This window comes from Canis lupus, chromosome 17 (genome assembly GCF_011100685.1).
Source record: "Canis lupus familiaris isolate Mischka breed German Shepherd chromosome 17, alternate assembly UU_Cfam_GSD_1.0, whole genome shotgun sequence".
NCBI lineage: Eukaryota > Metazoa > Chordata > Mammalia > Carnivora > Canidae > Canis > Canis lupus.
In genome coordinates, this window is record NC_049238.1 from 60517647 (window position 1) to 60541627 (window position 23981).

A 23981-nucleotide genomic window follows, 5' to 3' on the forward strand; every position below is an offset into this window, starting at 1 on the left:
CCAGATAAACCTGTTCTGAGTCCTTTTGTGGACGTTTATTTGGCTTACATTAAACAGGATAGGTATATTCCTACATCGCATACACACCAACCTTCTTTATTAGCGTTTGTTAATGGCAAACCTATGGATAATCAATGTTTTATAATATGGCTGCTGAAACTGCTAGAAGCAAACAGACCAAGTTTTAATTCTTCCTCTTTTAAGGCAAAGGAAATGTTCAAAGTTGAAACCAGGTCCCAGGTTTCTCACTAAAAGCACAATATCTTTCACACTTACCGCTCAAAGGTTCTGGGAAGTGTGCTCAACTCTTGCAAAGTATCATCTACCAAAAGATCTCAAAATTAGTACCTAAACATTTTCTGTTAATTAAAAATTCGAAGCCATGAGAGTCTAGATGTTGAACAATATTTTATTTATGTTGCAAAATGCCAGACCTTAAAAATCAGTCATTTTGTCTTGAAGTAAAAAAAAGTTACAAAAGATAAATAACCAGTTTTTAATGGTATGTTATATATTACCATGTTAATACACTCTATCAAAGTACTGAAGAACATTGTTTTAATGACCCAGGGACAGTTAAGTGTTACACTTTTAACATAAGTAAAAAGTAAATTCCTATCAAAATTTAATGATAAAATAAACATTATTTGTTTTTAAATTGGCTCTAGAGGGCCTTAGAAGTTTATATTTAAAGGAAGTATCCACCAAAATGGAAGATAGATCAATAGTGAGTAGATAATGAGAAAAATCAATTATTATGACATTTACTTTTGGTTTTATTCAAAAGGTCTCTTACATTGTCTCAGATAAGATTAAGAATCACAATATAAAACTCAGCTAAAAATTCATTTTAGTGTACTAACTGCTTAAGACTACATATAAATCTTCACAGGTAGGTCAAATACACGTTAAAATAGTAATACCGTGTCCTTTAGTTTAAATGTTGAGAACTTCAAAAACATACAGAAGAAAAAAATAATTTTTATATATGTTCCTTTGGTTCACTAAACTTTCTTCTTTTGGGCACTGACTCTTGACTAGAAGAATCAAAGTGATAAAGGACCTGTCAAAAGAAAACAACTATTAAGGATACTTTCCAATTTACATGTCTTTACTTTTAGATTATTTTCATGTCTCCGAGGTATGTTTTTGTTCATTTATTCCTTCCTTTTCCTTTTAAAATTATATGCAGTGTAACTATTTCCTACTAAGATAGGCTACAAGAGTTCTTTAAAAAGTAGGGTAAATTTTATTACAGATATAATTTGATGGCTGCTGAAAGTTTTATACTTGTAAAGTATACAAGGTCTTCATTGTTGTTGGAGAAGTCACAAACATAGATCTAACATTATGTCCTAAAATAGTAAAATATTTTGGAGGAGTAAGAGGGGAAAAAAAGATTTAAAAATGAGCTACAGGGATCCCTGGGTGGCTCAGTGGTTGAGTGTCTGCCTTTGGCTCAAGGCATGATCCCAGAGTCCTGGGACTGAGTTCCACATTGGGCTCTCTGCATGGAGCCTGCTTCTCCTCCCTCTTCCTATGTCTCTGCCTCTCCGTCTCATGAATAAATAAATTCTTAAAAAAAAAATGAGCTGCATATAGAGAAACACTCTACCGTTGCACCATGTTAAAATTTAAATTGTTTTCTTCTTATATCCCTGGTACTTAGCAGTGCCTGATAGATATTAGCATTCAATGCACACTTTTAAATGTATGGGAGGACAAATTAAGAAAATTCCTAAAAGTATTCCCTGAGTTACTCAACTTTGATTTTTCTGAAAAAACTCACTAACGATACAAATGAAATATTTTTTTTAAAAGATTTTATTTATTTATCCATGAGAGACCCAGAGAGAGAGAGGCAGAGACACAGACAGAGGGAGAAGCAGGCTCCAGGCAGGGAGCCCGATGTGGGACTCGATCCTGGATCTCCAGGATCACACCCTGGGCTGAAGACAGATGCTTACCGCTAAGCCATCCGGGTATCCCAAAAATGAAATGATTTTGAAAAAAAATCAAAGCTTAATACATTGGGAAAAGTTAGACACTATATTAATGAAGTACCAGGTTATTTCATTCTCTTAAGATACGTGAATTGAAAATACTATTAAGTATATTTTTGAGATTACCCCTTCAACGTTTGATTTTTTTTTTAACGTTTGATTTTTTTAAAAGCAATCTTAGATATTCAGTTGTCTAAATTTTAGTCTAATAATACCAAAAAATTCTAGTTGAAAAATATAAATATTTATCTCAGAAATGACAAATACATGATCTCATTTGGTAAAATAAGGTCCCAAATACTAAACAACTGTTAAAAAATTTAGGTCAGGAAAATTTTTCTTTCTCCTAAGGTACTGAGAGGAGATGCTATATTTTAAGGGAACAAGTTGATTTGGTAACTTATTTTTATTTCACTTTTGTTCTCTAGGAAGCTCAGATCAAATCTGTGGCCCAATTTTAGCTCTACATATAAAATGGCCTAAATATTCTTTTCTAAAAAGATTTTATTTATTTATTCATGAGAGACAGAGAGAGAGAGAGAGAGAGAGAGAGGCAGAGACACAGGCAGAGGGAGAAGCAGGTTCCATGCAGGAAGCTTGACGCGGGACTCGACCCCCGGTCCCCAGGATCACGCCCTGGGCCAAAGGCAGCTCTAAACCACTGAGCCACCCGGGCTGCCCATGCCTAAATATTCTTATACTCATTTTCTCATTCTATTCATATTTTTCCAGACATACTGATTTTTATTTATTTTATAAATTCCTCCAGCTACTTCAAATCATTCATGAAAGCAGTAAATATTTACATGGAAAAAATTAATAAACATAGCATATCTTTATTTTAAAATCACCTTATTTTTTAGAATCAATTATATACAAATAAGATTTGGATAATAGTACTCTGAAGTAATATACAGGGATTCTATCTTATTTGTCATTTATAATTTAATTTAGAGGCACCTGGGTGGCTTTGTTGGTTAAGCATCTGACTCTTGATTTCCACTCAGATCATGATCTCAGGGTTATGAAATCAAGTCAGGCTCTGACTGGGTGTGGAGCATGCTTAAGATCGTCTCTCTCTCCCTTTGCTTCTGTCCCTCTTCCCCACTCTCCCTCTCTAAGAAAAATAAATTAAAAATAAACAGAAATAAAATTTAATCTACAATAATGATAGTCTGATATTTGTCATTTTATTCAACCTATATATTATCATAAGACTTACTGTTTTCCCAGATTCGAGTTGATTTCTCTTCCGATTTTCTTTAGAAGATTTTACTGGTTGATTTCCATTAGCCTCCACAAAGATGGAATAATTACTAATTGGTTATTTCTCAAAGAACAATAGCCACTTGATTTTTTAACTATAGGCAACTACATGCAGGTTTTTAAAAAAGCTTCTCTGAGATATAATTCAGATGCCATACAACTCATTTCTTTAAAACTGTACAATTCAATAATTTTAAGTATATTCACAGAGTTGTGCAACCATCATTGTAGTCAATTTTAGACACTTTTATCATTCCAAAAGAAACCTGTGGTTGATTTGTTCCTTCTTCCTTCTCTTCTTTTTAAAATTATACCTTGTATAACTTTCCTACTAAGATAGGATACCTGGGTTCTTTAAATATAGAATATAGATATCACTTCCCTATTCTCCCCTTCTTCTACTTAGCTCTAAGACCTTTTCTCTATAGAAATACCTATTCTGAACTTTCAATGAGTAGAATCATATCATATGTGGACTTTTGTGATTGGTTTCTTTCATTTAGCATATTTTCAAGGTTCATCCAGATTGAAGCATACATTGGTACTTCATTTCTTTTTATAGCTGAATAATATTCCATTGTATGGATATATCACATTTTGTTTCTCCATTTGTCTGTTAATGGATATTTAGGTTTTTCTACCTTTTGGCTATTGTAAATAATGCTATCTATGCAGTTTTTATTTTATTTTTTATTTTTATTTTTTTATAGCATTTTCTTTTTTTTTAAGATTTTATTTATTCATGATAGTCACACAGAGAGAGAGAGAGGCAGAGACACAGACAGAGGGAGAAGCAAGCTCCATGCAGGAAGTCCGACGTGGGACTTGATCCCAGGTCTCCAGGATCGCGCCCTGGGCCAAAGGCAGGCACTAAACCGCTGCGCCACCCAGGGATCCCTTTTATTTTTATTTTTTTAAAGATTTTCTTTCTTTTTTTTTTAAGATTTTATTTATTTATTCATGAGAGACACAGAGAGATAGAGAGGCAGAGACACAGGCAGAGGGAGAAGCAGGCTCCATGCCAGGAGCCCGACGTGGGACTCGATCCCCAGACTCCAGCATCATGCCCTGGGCCAAAGGCAGGTGCTAAACCGCTGAGCCACCCAGGGATCCCCCCATGCAGTTTTTAAAGTGATGATTGGATGATGACAAACTATTAGCTTTCGTATTACTATTCTCTAAAAGGAGATACTCATTTTCTGATGTTGAAAATGTACTTTTCAATGATAACTTTCTTAGTGTACATATACTATTAAATATTTTCATTTCTTGCCCTTTCCTAACAAGAATTCAGTCATGAGTCTCAAAATCAGTAGTATTTTGGCAAAGAGTTCATATCCAAAAACACGGGCAACTTCAGAAATGAATTTATGTACCCAAAGTATCTTAATGTCGTATTACAAGAAAATCTTGCCTAGTAATTTTTTCAAATTCTTGCTTTTCGAATAAATGAATAAAATCTTTTTTAAAAAAAGGAGGATCCCTGGGTAGCTCAACGGTTTGGCGCCTGCCTTTGGCCCCGGTGCACGATCCTAGAGTCCCAGGATTGAGTCCCTGCGTCGGGCTCCCTGCATGGAGCCTGCTTCTCCCTCTGCCTGTGTCTCTGCCTCTCTTTCTATGTCTATCATGAATAAACAAATAAAATCTTAAAAAAAAATTCTTGTTTTTCTCCCTATATCCTAGTAAAGGATACCCATCCTAAGTAGAAGCTGCCTAGACGACCATTTTGCTGCTAGTTGTACTAATTTTTGAAATTCTTTTATCTCGCTTTCATCAGCATACTTGTTTGAATACTGCCTTCTGACAGTTCTAACTTCCAACTGAGAATGTGGAAAAAGGGATGCCTGGCTGGCTCATTTGGAAGAGCATGTGATTCTTGATCTTGGGGTCACGCGTTTGAGCCCCACACTGGGGACAGAGATTACTAAAAATAATAAAAATTTAAAAAAAGAATGTGGAAAAAGGGGCGCCTAAAATTAGCGCTATAATCAACTGTGTGCTGGTAAATGTTTAACAACTAGTTCTCTAGGAGTAACAAATGCTGAATTGAGGCATTTGCTGATTTCCATGCTGTGAATATTCTCATCATGTCCAAATTCAAGCTACCAACATGATGTCACTGAATGAGGAGTTGGGAAGAAATGCCACTGTTAGAGTATGCTATTTGTTTCCTAAATTTAGATGTAATATTTTACAGAATGGTTTTTCTTTACCTCTGAACCTTTGAGTAACTTAAAGGTCTAAAATAAAATACAAATTTCCGTTTAGAAAAAGTAGAAAACTAAAACAAAGCAGTGGGTCTTTTGCTTAAAAACATGAGATTTATTTTATGCAAAATATATACAAAACACTCATTTTTAATGTCTTACTAACAAGACAAACTATTTACAGGATAGAACATGAGATTATTTTGGAATTCTAGGAAATCTCCTTGGGAGTCTGGATGATAGTGTCATTTCTCAAAGTTGTTCCTGAATTCTCTTTTATGTACCTTCAAAAAAACTAACCATTCTTTTCTTCGTTCCATGTAGCCTGTTCAAACTCTTATCATAGCCCTGTATCACTGCTTGTTGACCTCCAATTACTAAACTTTTAGCTAAGAGCAGCAATAATGTGTTACTCATGTTATATCTCCAGCACCTAGTAAAGTATCTGACACATAACAGGTGCTTACTAAATATTGGTCCAATAAAGGAAGGATTAAGAACCGAAATAAACTCATATGTGGGAAAAAATTATAAGGTTAGAATGGAAAAAAAATCTAAAGATACACTTACCATTTTATTCTGAAAGATTTTTCCACTTCTTGTTTTGCTTTCAGATACATCAAGTTCAGATGTTTTACTGACTAACTGTTCAACCTAGAAAATAATAATACAAAATCATATAACATAATCAAAACTTTCCATAACATAATAATGAGGCTCCAAAATTCAATAACATAAAATCTAGAATCTTGTTATATTAATGAAAACCATTAATTGTGAATAGTTCTTACTGTCACAAAAAGTGCAAAGCTAAAGGTAGTGAAACTGACACTGTATGCAATTGATAATTCACTGAACTGAAAAATTCCCAAATGATCACCAGGCACTAGACCACTCTTTCAGAAAATCAGAACTTTTTTTTTTAAAGATTTTATTTATTCATGAGAGACAGAGACAGACAAAGACATAGGCAGAGGGGGAGCCTGATGTGGGACTCTATCCCAGGACCCCAGGATCATTCCTTGAGCCAAAGACAGATGCTCAACCACCCAGGTGACCCCAGAAGATAAGAACTTTAGCTTATTCCCACTGGAGAAATGGGATGTACAGAGGAAGGTGGACAATAATCAGTCCCATTATTTTCAAGTTCTTTTTATTTAAATGTTTCATCAAGATTTTACTATCTATGGGAAAAAAATTAATCATGTCTGCTCCAGGCAACAAAAACATATTATATTCTCCATTTGTTTTTTTTGGTTTTTTTTTTTGGTTTTTTTTAAGATTTTATTTATTTATTCATGATAGTCACAGAGAGAGAGAGGCAGAGACACAGGCAGAGGGAGAAGCAGGCTCCATGCACCGGGAGCCCAACGTGGGATTCGATCCCGGGTCTCCAGGATGGCGCCCTGGGCCAAAGGCAGGCGCCAAACCGCTGCGCCACCCAGGGATCCCTATATTCTCCATTTGTAAATACAAAAGGTGATGGTTTAATTGCTGAAGATCCTATCTAACTCTGAAATTCTGAAATTTTATGAACAGTATTTATATTACTAAACAAACCCACAATGATATCGACTCAAAACTTTTCAACATATACTTCTCAAATTTTGTTAAAAAGCATTCTTAAGACCTAATATTTTTCTAAAAGACCTTGACTAAATAAGAAAAGCTGAAAAATAACTAAATAAGAATAGTTTTTTCAGAAAAAAAGTTAAAAGTGAGATCAATTATCAAATTTATACCTGAGAATGAGAAATTGAAAGATCTAGACTTTCTTTAGACCTCATAATTTCATCTTCCTCACAAACTAAACTTGGTTCTGTTTAAAGAAAAAAAAAAGAGTTAAAATGGTATAGAACTGAACTGGAAGTGAATTAATCTACATTTTCATTAACTTCTTACCTCCAAGTTCAGAAGATCCAAGGTTTCTTTTCTGCTCTTCCATTTTAGTTTCAACGTCAAAATCATCCTGTAATGATTACAGGATTACAATCCATGTAATCAACATAATTACATGAGGGAAAAAAAATGGACACATTTCAGAAAGAAATTAAAACAACTGGGTAGAATTATTTATGAACAAATGTGTTTTATGTGAAGGTTAAACATAACGCTACAACTAACTTACACTTTGCTAGAAATAAAGTCCTATAATTACTATGACAAGGTATCACATTTATCCAAAGTATAAACTACTACTTTACTTTGCAGGGATGCTTTAAGGACAAATATACAATTTTCTCAAAAATATATAATGGTTCTAAGAACCCTTAGTTCTTACTTTTTGAGGGCACTGAACTAGACATGTTCACACAACTAATGCTTCTATTATCTCTGAATTTTTTTTAAATTTAAAAAAAATTTTTTTTTTTTTTATTTATGATAGTCACAGAGAGAGAGAGAGAGAGAGAGAGAGGCAGAGACACAGGCAGAGGGAGAAGCAGGCTCCATGCACTGGAAGCCCGACGTGGGATTCGATCCCGGGTCTCCAGGATCGCGCCCTGGGCCAAAGGCAGGCGCCAAACCGCTGGGCCAACCAGGGATCCCTCTGAATTTTTATAAAGATGTTAGCAAACACTCTGAATAAAAAGTGCCCCAACCCTCTTCAGGGAGTTAGTGAAGAGTAAGTTCAGTCACGACATGGCAGAAATAGAAACGAGTTTAACGTCTACTTTATAATTATTTTTCTCTTTGTGACATATGTCAAAGTGCTTTAAATATTTTAAAGAATGCTACATAAATCCCAGTCATACTTGTTTACAATCAATCACTGGGATTTAGGTTTTGAGAATACTATTTCTTTGACTAAATTGGTTGAAAACTGAATTTTCTATTTGTAAGGATGTGGCAGAACCTACATCAGAAGTCAGTCTCTGAAAAAAAAAAAAAAAAAAGAAGTCAGTCTCTATACATAAATACTGAGGTTGTAATTTAGAATAAAATAACAAGACAACAACAAAGATTAGATTAAAAATAATCATGTTAATGTGAAAGATTTCCTGGGAGTGAGGCAATAAAACAAGTCTTTTTTATATTTCTATTCGTCTATCCATTCAACCAATACTGAAAATGCACATGGTACACCTAAGTGTTAGGCACAGGAGGATTACAAAGATGCAAGACACTTTTCCTGCCTTCCAGGAGCTTCCAGGCTGCTTTGCAGGCCCCAGGAAGTTTAAGTAAAGGTTTAAATGAGCACCTAGTAGGCATATGGTAGAAAGGATTCCAACATTAGTTGGGGGATTGGAATAGTTCAATGGTTTTCAAATTATGCTCCAGACCAAAGGATTTATCCTCAGAGTCCACTATGAGGGTAGTTGAGGTGGTGAGTGGCCGGGCCTCCAGGACCATTCCCTACTTCACCTAAAATAGTTGTGTTTTTAAATTTCTGAGAATAATGTTTGCACCAACGTAAAAAGTCTTAAAATGGGGGGATCCCTGGGTGGCTCAGCAGTTTAGCGTCTGCCTTTGGCCCAGGGCGCGATCCTGGAGTCCTGGGATCGAGTCCCACGTCAGGCTCCCGGCATGGGCCTGCTTCTCCCTCCTCCTGTGTCTCTGCCTCTCTCTGTCTCTATGTCTATCATAAATAAATAAATCTTTAAAAAAAAAAGTCTTAAAATGAAAAGCCTATACTTTAAGGTCCCTACCAACCTTGAGTTTATGATTATAATACAGTATTTATGTAAATATTAATGAGAACTATTAGTCCTTAGAATTGGGTAAACATTTGTTATTTATACTTTATAACTTGTTAAAATGTACTGACACTTATATAATGCTCCTGTTCATCTGCTACATCATCTTTGTCCATGAGAATTTTTTGAAGTGGTGTTTTTAATTGTTTTGGTGATAATATAGCTGAATCAATATTTTCCATTCGTTCTTTCTCAGTAGTCACTTTTACTTTGAAGGTGTGAAAAGGTGTTGGGACTTCTCCCACATTTAAGTACATAGGCTCCCCTTCAAATATCACTCCTTCACAATCACCATCCTTAAAACCTGGAGGCTGGTAATCTGGGGGTGTAACTGGAAAAAATAAGTATAAAACTGTACATAAACACTGAGGAATGAAATTGAAGAGAACATAGTAATATAATAATAATAATATATACAGATTGAAGACATTTCAAATAGTATAGAAAGGCAACCTTTGGGCAGCCCGTGTGGCTCAGTGGCTTAGCGCCGTCTTCAGCCCAGGGCCTGATCCTGGAGACCTGGGATTGAGTCCCACATGGGCTCCCTGCATGGAGCCTGCTTCTCCCTCTGCCTGTGTCTCTGCCTCTCTCTCTTGTGTCTCTCATGAATAAATAAATAAAATCTTAAAAAAAAAAAAAGGGGGATCCCTGGGTGGCGCAGCGGTTTGGCGCCTGCCTTTGGCTCAGGGCGTAATCCTGGAGACCCGGGATCGAATCCCACATCGGGCTCCGGGTGCATAGAGCCTGCTTCTCCCTCTGCCTGTGTCTCTGCCTCTCTCTCTCTCTGTCTATCATGAAAAAATAAACAAAATTAAAAAAAGAAAAAAAAAGGCAACCTTTTTTTCCTTCACTTGACTGGCTATAGGACCTTGAATAAATTATATATCATCCTTGATTTGGTTTTCTCATCTGTGAGAAATAATAGTACTTATAATAATATCTACTCCATTGGGTCATTGTGGGTATTAGACAAATTAAAGTTGCAAAATACTCAGACCAGAACTGGAACATTGTAAGTATTCAATAAATGTTAGTTGTTATTGATTTATGTTCTTCTAGAAGATATTACACATGTAAATATATATATTTCATATTACAAAACACAAATAAGATGATACTGTTTTATACCTAGCTGATTTAAAAAAAAAAGATTTTACGTATTTATTTTATTTATTTGAGAGAGCGAACATGTGCCTGCATGCATGCTGGGAGCAGGGAGCAGAGGGAGAGGGACAAGCAGGTTGGTGCTGAGTGTGGAGCCCAAAGTGGGGCTCCATCTCAGGACCCTGAGATCATGACTCTTGAGCCAAAATCAAGAGTTGAAGGCTTAACCAACTGAGCCACCCAGATGCCCTACCTACTTGGTTGTTTTTAACATTTTTTAAAATTTATTTTTAATATTCCTTGGATAAATTATCAGTACATCCTTTTTAACAGCTTGCATAGTTTCCTTATAAACCTATAACCTTCCGTGTTTGTGTTAAGTATACTCCCAAGATACTTTTTTAGCTATAAAATTTCTGGATTAACGAGAACGTGCATTTAAAATTTTACTGATAAACTGTTCTCTAAAAATGTTGCGCTTATATACATTCCCTCAAGATTTATAAAAGTGCCTGCTTTACCCCACACCCTTGCCAATAATTGGTTTGCAAGTTTTACTGCTCTGGTAAGTGAAAAGTAGCATCTCAACTGTTTCATTTCTTTCTTTCTTTCTTTCTTTTTTTTTTTTTTAAGTTTCTTTTTGGGATCCCTGGGTGGCGCAGCGGTTTGGCACCTGCCTTTGGCCCAGGGTGCGATCCCGGAGACCTGGGATCGAATCCCACATCGGGCTCCCGGTGCATGGAGCCTGCTTCTCCCTCTGCCTGTGTCTCTGCCTCTCTCTCTCTCTCTCTCTCTCTGTGACTATCATAAATAAATAAAAATAAAAAAATAAAGTTTCTTTTTTAAGATTTTATTTATTTATTTATTCATGAGACACAGGCAGAGGGAGAAGCAGGCCCCATGCAGGGAGCCTGACGGGGGACTCGATCCTGGGTCTCCAGGATCAGGCCCTGGGCTGAAGGCGGCGCTAAACCGCTGAGCCACCCGGGCTGCCCTGTTTCATTTCTTTAATTATGAGTGAGGTTGTACCTCACATGGATATGTTCACATCACTGGAAAAGTTTGTGTATGTCTGAAAGTCTATTTTTTCAAGTCTTTCTCAAATACTGACATTAAGTGAAAATTTTATATCAAAAAATACAACTGAGGTGCTTAAAATCATTTGGGATGGTAACCAATTGTTTCAATAATAAAACATATAGGTATAGATGTATTACAAAAAGTACCTTCATCATAGTAAAAAAGTTTCATGGTCAAACAAACATCATTAGGTAAAGGTCCCAGATTTTGCATTAGAATATAAATCTTGCGAATGAGGAGAATACTTGCTTTCTTGGTGTCAGCAGACGACATACTAGATTCACTGCTTTGGTTTTTACTAGAAGAGAATCACACATTAATTTCTTTTATGACACTCACGGCTTCTAATAACATAAATACCCATTTTACTATTTGAGATTTTTATTCCTATTATATCATTAAGTTTTTAAGTTGAAAGTTACCATAAAATGAGTTTTAATGTCACTATTATTAAAATTTAATATCACTAATAATATTATACTAATAATTTTATTTAAATTAATATGCATTTTATATAAGATCTTTAAAGGAAATGAGTGATGGACTTTAATTACATTTCTAATCACTCAAGCATACAATAGCTTTCCTATTCTTTGGCTCTGTTTCACAATTAAAATAATATATAACTAGCCATGTAATCTGGGTTTGCAAGCATAAGATAAAGGAATGGTGATGTTTAAAAAGTTTCAGAATTAATCCACAAGTTTAGGAATATAGTTTTAATATGAATAAGTGGTAATCTGTAGTGCAAAAAGAAAATGATAAAACAATACCTTATGAAGTCCATGACTGGTCCATTACTAGCGTACTTGAATTTAAACTGGTAACATTCTGAAATTGTCTTTAATAGAAAGCATTACAGTTACGTATCTGATATACAGTACCTGCAGCCAAGTAGCTAAAAACACCTTTTGTATGCCTCCTAATGTTGATTTAATAATTTTTTCTGCCATATTAATCCTTATTGGTCCATTGAATCCTTCAAGTCCCAATTGTAAATTGCCATGGTTTGAGTTTTGGGGCTTCAGTTTTGGAAATATATTTATCCTCCCACTGACTGCAATGTGTATCATATATACCAGAGGGAAGGAACTGCTTAGTAAGCAGTTAAGAGGGGCAGCATTATCTCTTACTTTAGCAGAATGGCTTAAGCACAGGGCTTAAATCCTTGCTATATGTAACCAGATGCAAGTTATTTAAGCCTGCTAGATTTTAGTTTCCCCAGCTAATAAAAGGGGCTGAAAATAGTACCTATCTTTTTTTTTCTTTAATTTTATTATTTATTCATGAGAATACACAGAGAGGAGACAGAGAGAGAGGCAGAGGGAGAGGCAGGCTCCATGCAGGGAGCCCGACGTGGGACTTGATCCAGGGTCTCCAGGGTCACACCCTGGGATGAAGGCTCAGGGCTAAACCGCTGAGCCACCTGGGCCACCTGAAAATAGTACCTATCTTATTGGTGGTTGTGAATATTTAACAAATAGGATAATTTATACAGAGCCCTTAATAAAGTGCCTGGAACACCAAACAATCAAAAAATATTAGTGAATCAACAAGGTTGCTCTTTGAAAAACAAATGTTCAACTATATAAAACATCTGAAACTAAATGAATATTTTCTAAACAATTACTTAGCTTCTGAACAATCAACTAATTCACAGCCTTTGCCCATGATATTTTGTCACCATGGACATATATATATATATATATATTTGTAAGATTTTATTTATTCATGAAAGACACAGAGAGAGAGAGAGAAGCAGAGACATAGACAGAGGGAGAAGCAGGCTCCATGCAAGGAGCCCGATGTGGGGCTCGATCCAGAGACTGATCTGAGTGCTAGATCCCAGGGCTTAATCCCGGGGCTCCAGGATCACCACCTGAGCCAAAGGCTTAACTGCTGAGCCACCTAGGCGTCCCATCCATGGACATATTTTAAGTGTTAACTGCAAGCATGAGTATCAAAGAGAAGACATATTGCCAGCCCTCTTGAAGCTTTTTTTATTGCTTTCTTTACATTTCAGTGCTCACACAGGAATGGGGATCAGCTCTCTTTAAAAAAAAATCTGCTTCTCCATGACTGAATGAAAAACTGTAAGTATAGTTATAATGGTTAAGTAGTAGAATAGTTAAGCACTAAGATCATGGACTAGCCTTCTTAGGTCCAAATTCTGGTTCTGCCACTGTGAACTTCGGCAAGAAACCTTCTATCTAGTTTCCTTATCTATAAAGTGGAGATGATAATGGTAGTTACCTTATGAAGGTTATGATAAATAAATGAGATAATGCACATAAAGCCTCAAAAAAGAGAGTCTAATAATAGTAGGTGCTCAAAAGGTTTTCCCCTTTTGTTTCTTGTTATTTTATTTTCCCTGTCACTTCTTGAATTCCTTCTTTAATTGTCAGCTAAACAGGCAGATGTGACTGGATTGGGATGAATATTCAAAGAATAAGTATTTTATTTTTGTCAAACTCAACCGGCTTCATAATTCTGTAAGAATATTATATAGAAGCAGAAGTGAGGAGATTTAGGTTATTTCTAATGGGTTTTGGTCCAGGATCAGTCACACAATCTCTCTGGTAGTAAATATATTAATCTGTTTAAAGGTAACAATACAAGCCTTGTCTTACCTCAGGAAAGTCTTTATGAGGTTCAAATGTGAAAATACATGTGAAAGTGAATACAATTAAAAGCATAAGATAAAGGAAAAAAGCATAAGATATTATTACAATTTTATGTTATTTTTAGTTATTAGAGATATTATGTTTCCTTACTAATTTAAGCACACCTACCTGAGGGTCTTCTGGATTGGTGTACACCTATTTAAAAATAATTTATAATTGAGTTATATAAGGCTAAGTATTCAAGGAGAACTAAATTGGATGTTTAAACTATTAAATAGATTCAGCAAAACAAAATACAAATGACCCCCCAAAATATTTTGTTACTTTTTTTCCACTGAATAATCTGTTTGAATAAAGTCACATAATCTAATTGCTGGTTTTAGTGTTATTTAAATAAGCAAGGTCAAATTTGACAGTCTTTTAAAAAGAACATACAATTTAAGAGCAAAGGTGGAAATTCTGATACTGGTTGAAATGTATTCTGATTTCTTACTGATAATGTGGAGACGTTTTTAACTTTTTAACTTCATGTGCATTCACTTCAGGCTAAACAATTTTATCAGAGTGAAATACAATGTTTCTGTTTTGCTTAAAAAAAAAAAAAAAAAGAACATACAATTTAAAAATACTTACAGCTAGAACAACCATCCTTAGCTGAAATATAACAAAGAACAAAAATCTTACTTTTACTCTATAAAATATTTTTTCATGATGGATTATAAGAATTCTTTGTCTTATTTCAACATTTATTCCTAATAAGAAATAATCTTGCAGGAAATATGTATATAAAGCATTACTTTGGAGATCCTTCTTTAATCTCCCAAATATCTATTTCTAGTTGACTTAACTACAGTTTGATATTCATGTCATTGGCTTAAGCAAATATAGGTATTTCTGCTAGTTACAAGGAAAATATATACTGTGAAATATCACATTAAACCTTACCAAAGTAAGAACTGATTTTGAAAAGAGTAAAGTGGAGATCAGGACTCTGCTCATTTAATAAAGGGAAGAGGCTTTGGAGACCATAGGAACAGACAATCAGAAAATTATCCGCTCAAGTAATCTGCCAAAAATCTAAGAGTCATCCTTGATTTGGATCTTTTCCTTACACTCTACAACCAACCCATCAACAAGTCCAATCAGTTCTACTGCCAAATATACCCTGAATCTTTTCATTTCTTTCCTTCTCTGCCATCCTTGTCTAAGCCTCAGTGATTTTTCACCAGTACTGTATTAATAGATTAAACACCATTCTCCTTGATTCCAATCTTATTCTCCTTCCACAGTATATTGTCTTAAAAGCTACAGTGATTTTTAAAAGCCAGAGTGATTTTTAATTTAAAATATAAATCAAATGATGTTATATTTCTACTTAAAACCTTCAAATGGCTTTTATTTGCACTTAAAATAGAATTCCAACTCCCTACCTTTTATTTGCACTTAAAATAGAATTCCGACTCCCTACCGTATTCAGAGTCCTGAATGCCCTGTTTATCTCCCCAGGCTCCTCTAGGCCACTCACCCTCCCCCACTGCTCACTGCATTCCATTCACATTTACACTGGCGTTCTTCTTGTTCCTTTAACTATAAACTTGAACTTTCTGTATTTGCTGTTCTGCTAGGAATATTCTCTCCCAAAGTCAATACCTGGCTGGTTTCTTCTCAATCAAGTCTCAGCTTAAATGTCACCTACTCAGAGAAGCTCTTCTGTCTATCCTATCTAAAGTTACCCCACCTCTCCATCTGCGACACACTTTCTCTCAATATTTTATTGGCATTTAACACAATTGGAAATTATCCGATTTACTTGTTTTATTGACCGCTTTCCCTCTATAGAAGAGACTCCTCTGTTTTGTCGACCACTGTTAGTTCGCCCAGCTCCTACCTAGAATATATAGGTCTAGTATATAGCAGGCACTCAGTATTTAACGCGTCTTAAATATTTGATGCCCTTAATAAAGGAGGTTAGTGACCAAGGATAAAATTTTATCTTTTTTACAATTTTGTTTAGAGCTTGACTTCCTTATATACGCTGATATAAACATAAGTAAATAAAAAGGCTTATAATCTTCAATAAACCCTTACTAATTGAAATTTCACTTATTCAGAATTTGTAACAATTTAACCCAGGCCACATGGAAGTTTATTTTTGAACTCTCACAAATAAATAATTTATTAAATTATTAGTCTAAACAAAATTGTAGAAGGCATTTGAAACTAATAAATGAACTATTTTTAAAGACTTTTAAAAAAATAAATAAGTAAATAAAGACTTTTTATTGGGCAGCCCCGGTGGCGCAGCGGTTTAGCGCCGCCTGAAGCCCAGGGTGTGATCCTGGAGATCCGGGATTGAGTTCCACATCAGGCTTCCTGCATGGAGCCTGCCTCTCTCTCGCTCTCTCTGAATAAATAAATAAATAAACCTTTACCAAAATAAATAAATAAAGACTTTTTATTAATTCACTAAGTTTTTGTAAGTTAATATGTGTTACTAAGACAAGTGTTAACAAAACTGGCTTGGCAAAATTTGTTAAGTATTAATTCTATTGGCTTTAAATGAGTTGAATATTAGTCTTTAAAATGTCCAAATGTTCAAACTTTTGAGTAATTTGAACTGGCCTATGCCCAAGTTAGATTAATGTTTTACTTTGTGAATTGCTGTTACATTTGTAGAGTACAAACTGTAGAAAAAAAGATAAGGAGATGTTGACTTACATATTTTTTTTGTAAAGCATCATAGCATCCTAGCATCCTAAAAAATAATGAAGGATTCATTTTTAGACTGAATGCATTTCCAGGAGAGAATTATTTTAAATAGTCTCTGTATTATCTCAATACCAAATAATATAGAATTATCTATTAAAATTCCTTGTTTTAAAGATTTTTTTTAAGTAATCTCTACACCCAATGTGGGGCTCAAACTTATAACTCTGAGATCAAGAGTCACATGTGTTACTGATTGAGCAAGCCAGGATCCCCAAAGCTCCCTTCTTATCAATCAGCTTAAAATAATAAAACAAAACAAATAATAGCAGAAATATAAAATGTTGATGGAGGATAGCTGGGGATAGAAGGTAAAATATCTGACAGCTACTCATGGGGAACATTATTAGGAAAATGAATTCTGTTCATATAGAACATAAAGGAAATTACTAATGCAAAAATCAAAAAAAAAAAAAATCCAAAGACCTGCAAAAATAGTATCTAGTGTTAAAGGGGCAATTACTAAAATTGGGTTATGCAATGAAAGGTATCCAAGGTACAAAAAAAATGTGATTTAAGAAAAAGATAATTTTATATCACTAGGTATTCTTTTACTTACCATTTCACTAACTGTGTAGATCCTGGACAGTTTTTATCTTCTCTCAGAATTTTGACACAAAGATCTAAACACCAAAATGATATCAATATAGAGTTGCTTAAGATAAGTAGACAACTAAAAATTTAAGTGAAGATTATTTTCTTCAGCTCTGTATTAGAGATATATTATTAAATGGCAATGAACTTCCAGATGATAAGTATTACTATAATTTATTTATTTATTTATTTATTAAAGATTTTATTTATTCCTGAGAGAGACAGAGAGAGAGAGGCAGAGACACAGGCAAAGGGAAAAACAGACTCCGTGTTTTGGATCCTGATGTGGGACTCGATCCCAGGACCCCAGGATCACACCCTGGGCCAAAGGCAGGCACCAAACCACTGAGCCACCCAGAGATCCCATATTACTATAATTTAAAAGAAGAAAGATTTTATAAAAACAAATAATCTTTTAATTCTTATTATAAAATGGCATCATAATGATTAAAACACATGTTGATGGGTACAAATTTTAATTTTGAAAAGTTACAGAATACTTAAAGTTAGATATAATGCTTTTACACCATCATCATCCATGAGTCTCAGAATATTGCATGAGCCCTTATTCCAATTAAACACTTGTAAGAGGCCAAAAAGAGAACTCGCTATCAGAGATAGAAACCTGCAAGAAAGCAACAATAATACAATGGAAAGGACTGAGATTTCTGTCTCAGATTCCTTATCTGAAAAATAGGGATAATATCTAACTCACAAGCCTGTGACATGAATTAACAAGATATAATACATAACATAGTGCTTAACATATTGCCCAGCATATAGTTAGTGCACAAAATTAGGTACATACTACATGCTGGATAATGAATTATTACTGTACTATAAATAGGCTGTATTATTTTTACTTCCTTAAAATAGCACAAGAACATATACTACCACTATATAAAGCTATAAACAACAGAATGCTGGGATGCCTGGGAGGCTCAGTGGTTGAGCATTTGCCTTTGGCTCAGGGCATGATCCCAGAGTCCCGGGATCGAGTCCAACATCGGGCTCTCTGCATGGAGCCTGCTTCTCCCTCTGCCTATGTCTCTGCCTCTCTCTCTGTGTCTCTCATGAATAAACAAAGAAAATCTTAAAAAACAAAAAACAAACAAAAAAAAACACACCAGAATGTTTTTACCTAGTTTGTCATTTTAAGAGTAATGTCAGGCGAAAAAAATAAAGAAAAATAAATAAAAATAAAAAAAAAAAGAGTAATGTCAGGCAAAATATACTTGAGAAGTTGAGGGAAAATTTTATGATCAAATGCTTCCAAAGGTATTAAATATACTTTATTTATATATTTATTATTTTTAAAAAATATTATTTATTTATTTATTCATGAGAGATACAGAGAGAGGCAGAGACACAGACAGAGGGAGAAGCACTCCTCACGGGGAGCCCGATGTGGGATTTGACCCCCGGACTGGGATCACACCCTGAGCCAAAGGCAGATGCCCAACCACTGAGCCACCCAGGCATCCCTTAAATATACTTTAAAAAAAGGTTTATTTATCTCTGTAAGAGACAGAGAACACTGTGGGGAGGAGCACTGGGAGAGGGAGAGAGAGACTCAAGCCAACTCTGATCATGGAGCCCCCACTCTGAGCTCAGTCTCATGACCCTGAGATCAGACATGAACTGAAACCAAGGTGCCCCTTGATTACACTTTAAAAAACCTTTTAGTCCACACAAAAATTTGTACATGAATGCGGCATTATTTATAACAGCCAAAGAAAATATGGGGCACCTGGGTGGCTCAGTGGGTTCAGCTATCCAACTCTTGATTTTGGATCAGATCATGATCTCAGGGTTGTGAGACAGCCCTACTGAACTCCACGCTCAGCACAGAGTCTGCCTAAGATTCTCTCCCTCTCCCTCTGCCCCTACCCCCTACTCATGGGTGCTTTCTCTCAAATAAAAAAAAAAATTAAGAAAAACATATGTAACAGGGGGCACCTGGGTGGCTCAATGATTGAGCATTTGCCTTTGGCTCAGGTTGTGATCCCAGGGTCCTGGGATCGAGTCACACATTGGGCTCCCCGCAGGGTGCCTGCTTCTCCCTCTGCCTATGTTTCTGCCTCTGTGTCTCTCATGAATGAATAAATAAAATCTTAAAAAAAAAAGAAAAAAATACGTAATAGCCAAAAAGTAGAAACAACTGAAACAAATCAACTGACGGATAGATTAAAGTGGTAATCTATATAAAGGAATGTTATTCAGCAATAAAAGAGAATGAAGTACTAACTCATGTTACCATATGGATAAATCTGAAAAACATTTTAAATGAGAGAAGCTGGTCACAAAGGACCACATATTGCATGATTTCACTTACATAAAACGTCCAGAATAGGCAAATCCACAAAGACAGAGAACAGATTGGTGGATGCCTAGGACTGGGGAGGTGGGGAAATGGAGAGTGACTTAGTGGGTGTGGAGTTTGCTTATGGTGATGAAATGTTCTAAAATTGACTGTGGGAATAGCTGTACACCAATTTGAACACACTAAAAATCATTCAACTGTGCACTTTAAATGTATGAATTGTCAAGTGTATTATATCTCAATAGTTATTATTTTAAAAAATCTCCAAGAAAAAAAATCAGTTTTAAAGTTAGCCCAAATAAAAATATGTTTAAAGATGGGCAGCCTGGATGATTCAGTGGTTTAGTGATGGATGCCTTCAGCCCAGGGTGTGATCCTGGAGACCCGGGATCCAGTCCCACGCCAGGCTCCTTGCAGGGAGCCTGCTTCTCCCTCTGCCTCTCATGTCTTCCATGAATAAATAAATAAAATCTTTAAAAAAGAATGCTTAAAGAAAGTGTTTTTTTAAATTAATTATTTATTTACTTTTATTTCTATTTTTTCATTTTTTTTAATTAAAAAAAATTTTTTTTGGTTTTTAAATAGGCTTCAACCTAGCACAGAACCCACATGGAGCTTGAATTCACAACCCTGACATTGAGACCTGAGCTGAAATCAATAGTCAGACATTTAACCAACTGAGCCACCCAGGCACCTCTAAAGAAAGTTTTTTTTTTTCCTCTAAAGAAAGTTTTAAAATAAACAGTAAATTTAAAAAATCGATGGGCCAGCGGTTGAGTGTCTGCCTTTGGCCCATCACATGATCCTGGGATCCGGGATCAAATCCCATGTCGGGCTCCTTGCAGGGAGCCTGCTTCTCCCTTGGTCTGTGTCTCTGCCTCTCTCTCTCTGTGTCTTTCATGATTAAATATATAAAATATTTTTAAAAAATCAAAAGAAACAAAACATAAACATTGTGTTACCATCTAGATATCTTGTTCCATAAGCACATTCTGGAAATATTCCTCTCAAATATGTGATGCAGGATACTGAAACTGCTAGGAGCCTCTTCACCAACACCAAAGACTGCTGCTCTGTTGATATCTTATTGGGAAACACCAAAGCACTCTAAATTCAAGGAAAATTAAAATGTTATTATTTAGATTTGTTAAAAATAACACTTTCTTGAACTTCAAATAGATCTAATTTTGCATAAGCATGATACTTTCCCAAAGAATTCCTAACCATAAAAAAAAAAAAGAAAAATTCCTAACCATCGTGGTTAGTAATCCCCAGAAAGTCAGGGTAATTCCAGGGTTGCAGCCTAAAGGTAAAATGCAAAAAGTACTTAAGAATTGTGTTAGGGGATCCCTGGGTTGCTCAGCGGTTTAGCGCCTGCTTTTGGCCCAGGGCATGATCCTGGATTCCCAGGATCGAATCCCACATCAGGCTCCCTGCATGGAGCCTGCTTCTCCCTCTGTTGTGTCTCTGCCTCTCTCTCTCTCTGGGTCTCTCATGAGTGAATGTGTAAAATCTTAAAAGAAAAAAAAATTGTGTTAAAAATCCTCCTGCAGGTTGACTATCTGTGAGTGCATAATACATGATAGCTAACACTGCTTTTCTCATTAGTTACTGACTAGGTTTGACCCAGGTATCTATATCTATGCAAAAATGAGGATTTTATATTTGTGAGGCATGGACATTCATTTCCTAGGAATGGACTGCTGTAAATGATAATCTCATCAAAGCACCAGAAAAGCATTCATTAACACCTAATGTAAATTGAATATGAACCAGTTATTTAATGTGAATCATTAAATATTTAATACAATTCTCCCCTGACTCTATAAGTAGTTTAGTAAATATCTTCCTTTCTTAAAATACGGAGTTTCCTGATCTCATTAAATCCTCAAACAGCTGACTCTAGCTTTAGAACATAAAAAGTTGAGACTTCAGAAACAATAAAATTACATATTAAAAATATGGGGTGGCTCAGTGGTTGAACATCTGCCTTCAGCTCAGGGCATGATCCCAGAGTTCCGGATGGAGTCCCACATCAGGCTCCCTTCATGGAGCCTGCTTCTCCTCCCTCTGCCTATGTCTCTCCCTCTCTTTCTCTCTCTCTGTGCCTCTCATTAATAAATAAAATCTTGGGATCCCTGGGTGGCGCAGCGGTTTGGCGCCTGCCTTTGGCCCAGGGCGCGATCCCGGATACCCGGGATCGAATCCCATGTCGGGTTCCCGGTGCATGGAGCCTGCTTCTCCCTCTGCCTGTGTCTCTGCCTCCTCTCTCTCTCTCTGTGACTATCATAAATAAATAAAAATTTGAAAAAAAAAATAAATAAATAAAATCTTTTTAAAAAACCCAACATATTAAAAGAATAAGAAATCATACCATGGAAGTTCTCTGCAATTGTGCAGTGGCCATCTTCCGATAAAGTCTTTTCTTTAATTCAACCTTGTGACACAAATATGAGCTTTAACTTCAGATCTTATTTTCAACCCTAATATTCTAGTTTACTACATGTAAGATCAAAAGAACTTCACATAAATAAATAAAAATAAATTTTATGTGAGTAATTTCATATTAATTAATAAATTACAGTATTCAAGCACTGACTACATTGCTACAGTTAGGTAGCTATTAGGTAATGAAAACTGCCCATGCCAAATTCTTAAAAATGATCTTAAAATTTTTGTTATAAATTTGCTGTTTCAAAATGACTGAACGAGGTAACGCTCCTGCACTGAACTTTAGCAGGCTCCAGATACAATAACACATTATCCTGCTCTGTGGGACCACCAAAAACGGGAACAGAAAATATCCCAGATTTTGGCCGATTCTGATGTCCCAATTATAACTGATCTTTTCACGTAAGTTTCCTTTTTTTTTTTTTTTTGGTGCCCAGTTTCACTTTTCTTAAATCAGAAAATTCAACTGGAAGACGGCACATTTGAAGCGATCCTGACAGAGCCTGGACTAGACGCCAGAGAGAACTTCGTCTGAAGAGCCTCCCGTGAAAAATAAGAAATAAAAATAACATTTCTCCCTGTACGTTCCACCCTTAAAACCTTTAGAAACTTAAAAGTAGTCTAGAGTTGATAGAAAAAGAGATTAAAAAGCAAAAAACAAAAAGAAATATGAGAGAAAACAAAGAAACGTATACATTACGTAACGTCTGAGGGCCAGCGAGAGCGACCTGAAAACCTGCCCCTCCCAGCATGCGCTCCGCGTAGCTTGACGCGCAGGCGCCTTCCCTCAACGGTCACCGCCGAGGCGCGACACCAGTCCTGTGACCTCCAGTTGCTTTCCCGCCTAAGCCGCGCGAGGCGCTCTGGGAATCCCACGGCTGAGGAGTGGTTCTCAGCCGGAGAGATGCCAGATTGCCGGCAGGCTGAGGTTAAGATGCTGCATATGCCAAGCCTTCTCGAAATACTGAATTTTCCCACACTGACTGAAGTATCCTCAACCACCCTTTAATAAATCCCGTTAAGGGGATCCCTGGGTGGCTCGGCGGTTTGGCGCCCGCCTTCGGCCCAGGATGCGATCCTGGAGTCCCGGGATCGAGTCCTGTGCTGGGCTTCTGGCGTGGAGCCTGCTTCTCCTTCTGCCTGTGTCTCTGCCTCTCTCTATGTGTATCATGAATGAATAAATAGAATCTTTAAAAAAATAAATAAATCTCGTTAATTTCTGATTGTTTTCTGACTTTCGATTTTGTTATTGGATCTGCCACACATGCATTGCTTCCCCACCTTAGTCGGCTGTGTCCAGGAAAGCAGGTGCTCTGGTGGTTTCCTTAGATATTTCTGCTCTGCTGACCGTGGGGACATTGGATGGCTTCCAAAGTAGTTAATGTTTTATTTAGAAACAATCATAAAACCAGAGCTGGTAGATAGTTGGAGACGATCGAAGAGTACAAGCTGTTTACAAATTATTATATATGCAAATAAATTGTTAGCAGTGTAAACATGGCATAATTATTCATTAACTTTGATATGTCTGCATCACCAGTTAGAAAACAGCCACCTCAGTGTAAAAAGATTTGCCCAGAGTCAATCAGGAGAGGAATGAAGTCTAGAACCTTGTTTCAATGAAAAATTGTGAAAATCCCCTGGTCTAGTGATTATTTTGCTTTGTGGTTCTCTCATGCTTAGAGTTTACAAAAGGTTTTCAAAAAATCACTATCTCATTCTTCTGTTACCCCTACTTTGCTTCTTCTAAGACTGTTGTGAGGAAGACACTAGTATTTCTCCTATTTCAGAGATGTGAAAACAGATTGAGGTAAACTTGGTTTCCTAAGACCACAACCAATTTCAGCCTCAGCAGAGGGGAAACCATG

At 36.0% G+C, this 23981-nt stretch overlaps 1 protein-coding gene and 1 long non-coding RNA gene across 5 annotated transcripts in view; one reads left to right on the forward strand and one right to left on the reverse strand.

The window, feature by feature from the left end:
• The window catches only part of LOC111090721, a 42039-nt gene that overhangs the window by 533 nt on the left and 17525 nt on the right, over positions 1 to 23981 (forward strand). For both annotated transcript variants that reach the window (XR_005372756.1, XR_005372757.1), the window contains exon 2: positions 13379 to 13448. This is a non-coding gene — a long non-coding RNA (uncharacterized LOC111090721). The remainder of the gene's footprint in view (positions 1 to 13378; positions 13449 to 23981) is intronic.
• Positions 390 to 22910, reverse strand: HORMAD1 (HORMA domain containing 1). 3 transcript variants are annotated; one of them, XM_038562142.1, is made up of 15 exons: positions 22814 to 22910; positions 22037 to 22099; positions 20625 to 20769; positions 17305 to 17368; positions 16698 to 16734; positions 14613 to 14633; positions 14148 to 14174; positions 12129 to 12196; positions 11502 to 11653; positions 9243 to 9502; positions 7379 to 7445; positions 7219 to 7295; positions 6047 to 6130; positions 3226 to 3297; positions 759 to 1063 (listed from the first exon to the last, which is right to left on the reverse strand). In XM_038562142.1, the coding sequence occupies exons 2-15, from the start codon at positions 22067 to 22069 to the stop codon at positions 983 to 985; spliced, it is 1188 nt and encodes a 395-aa protein (XP_038418070.1). In that variant the 5' UTR covers positions 22070 to 22099; positions 22814 to 22910; the 3' UTR covers positions 759 to 982. The 3 variants fall into 3 exon arrangements, with proteins under 3 accessions (XP_038418069.1, XP_038418070.1, XP_038418068.1); XM_038562140.1 differs by having other exon boundaries at positions 22809 to 22898; XM_038562141.1 differs by lacking the exon at positions 3226 to 3297 and having other exon boundaries at positions 390 to 1063; positions 22809 to 22898.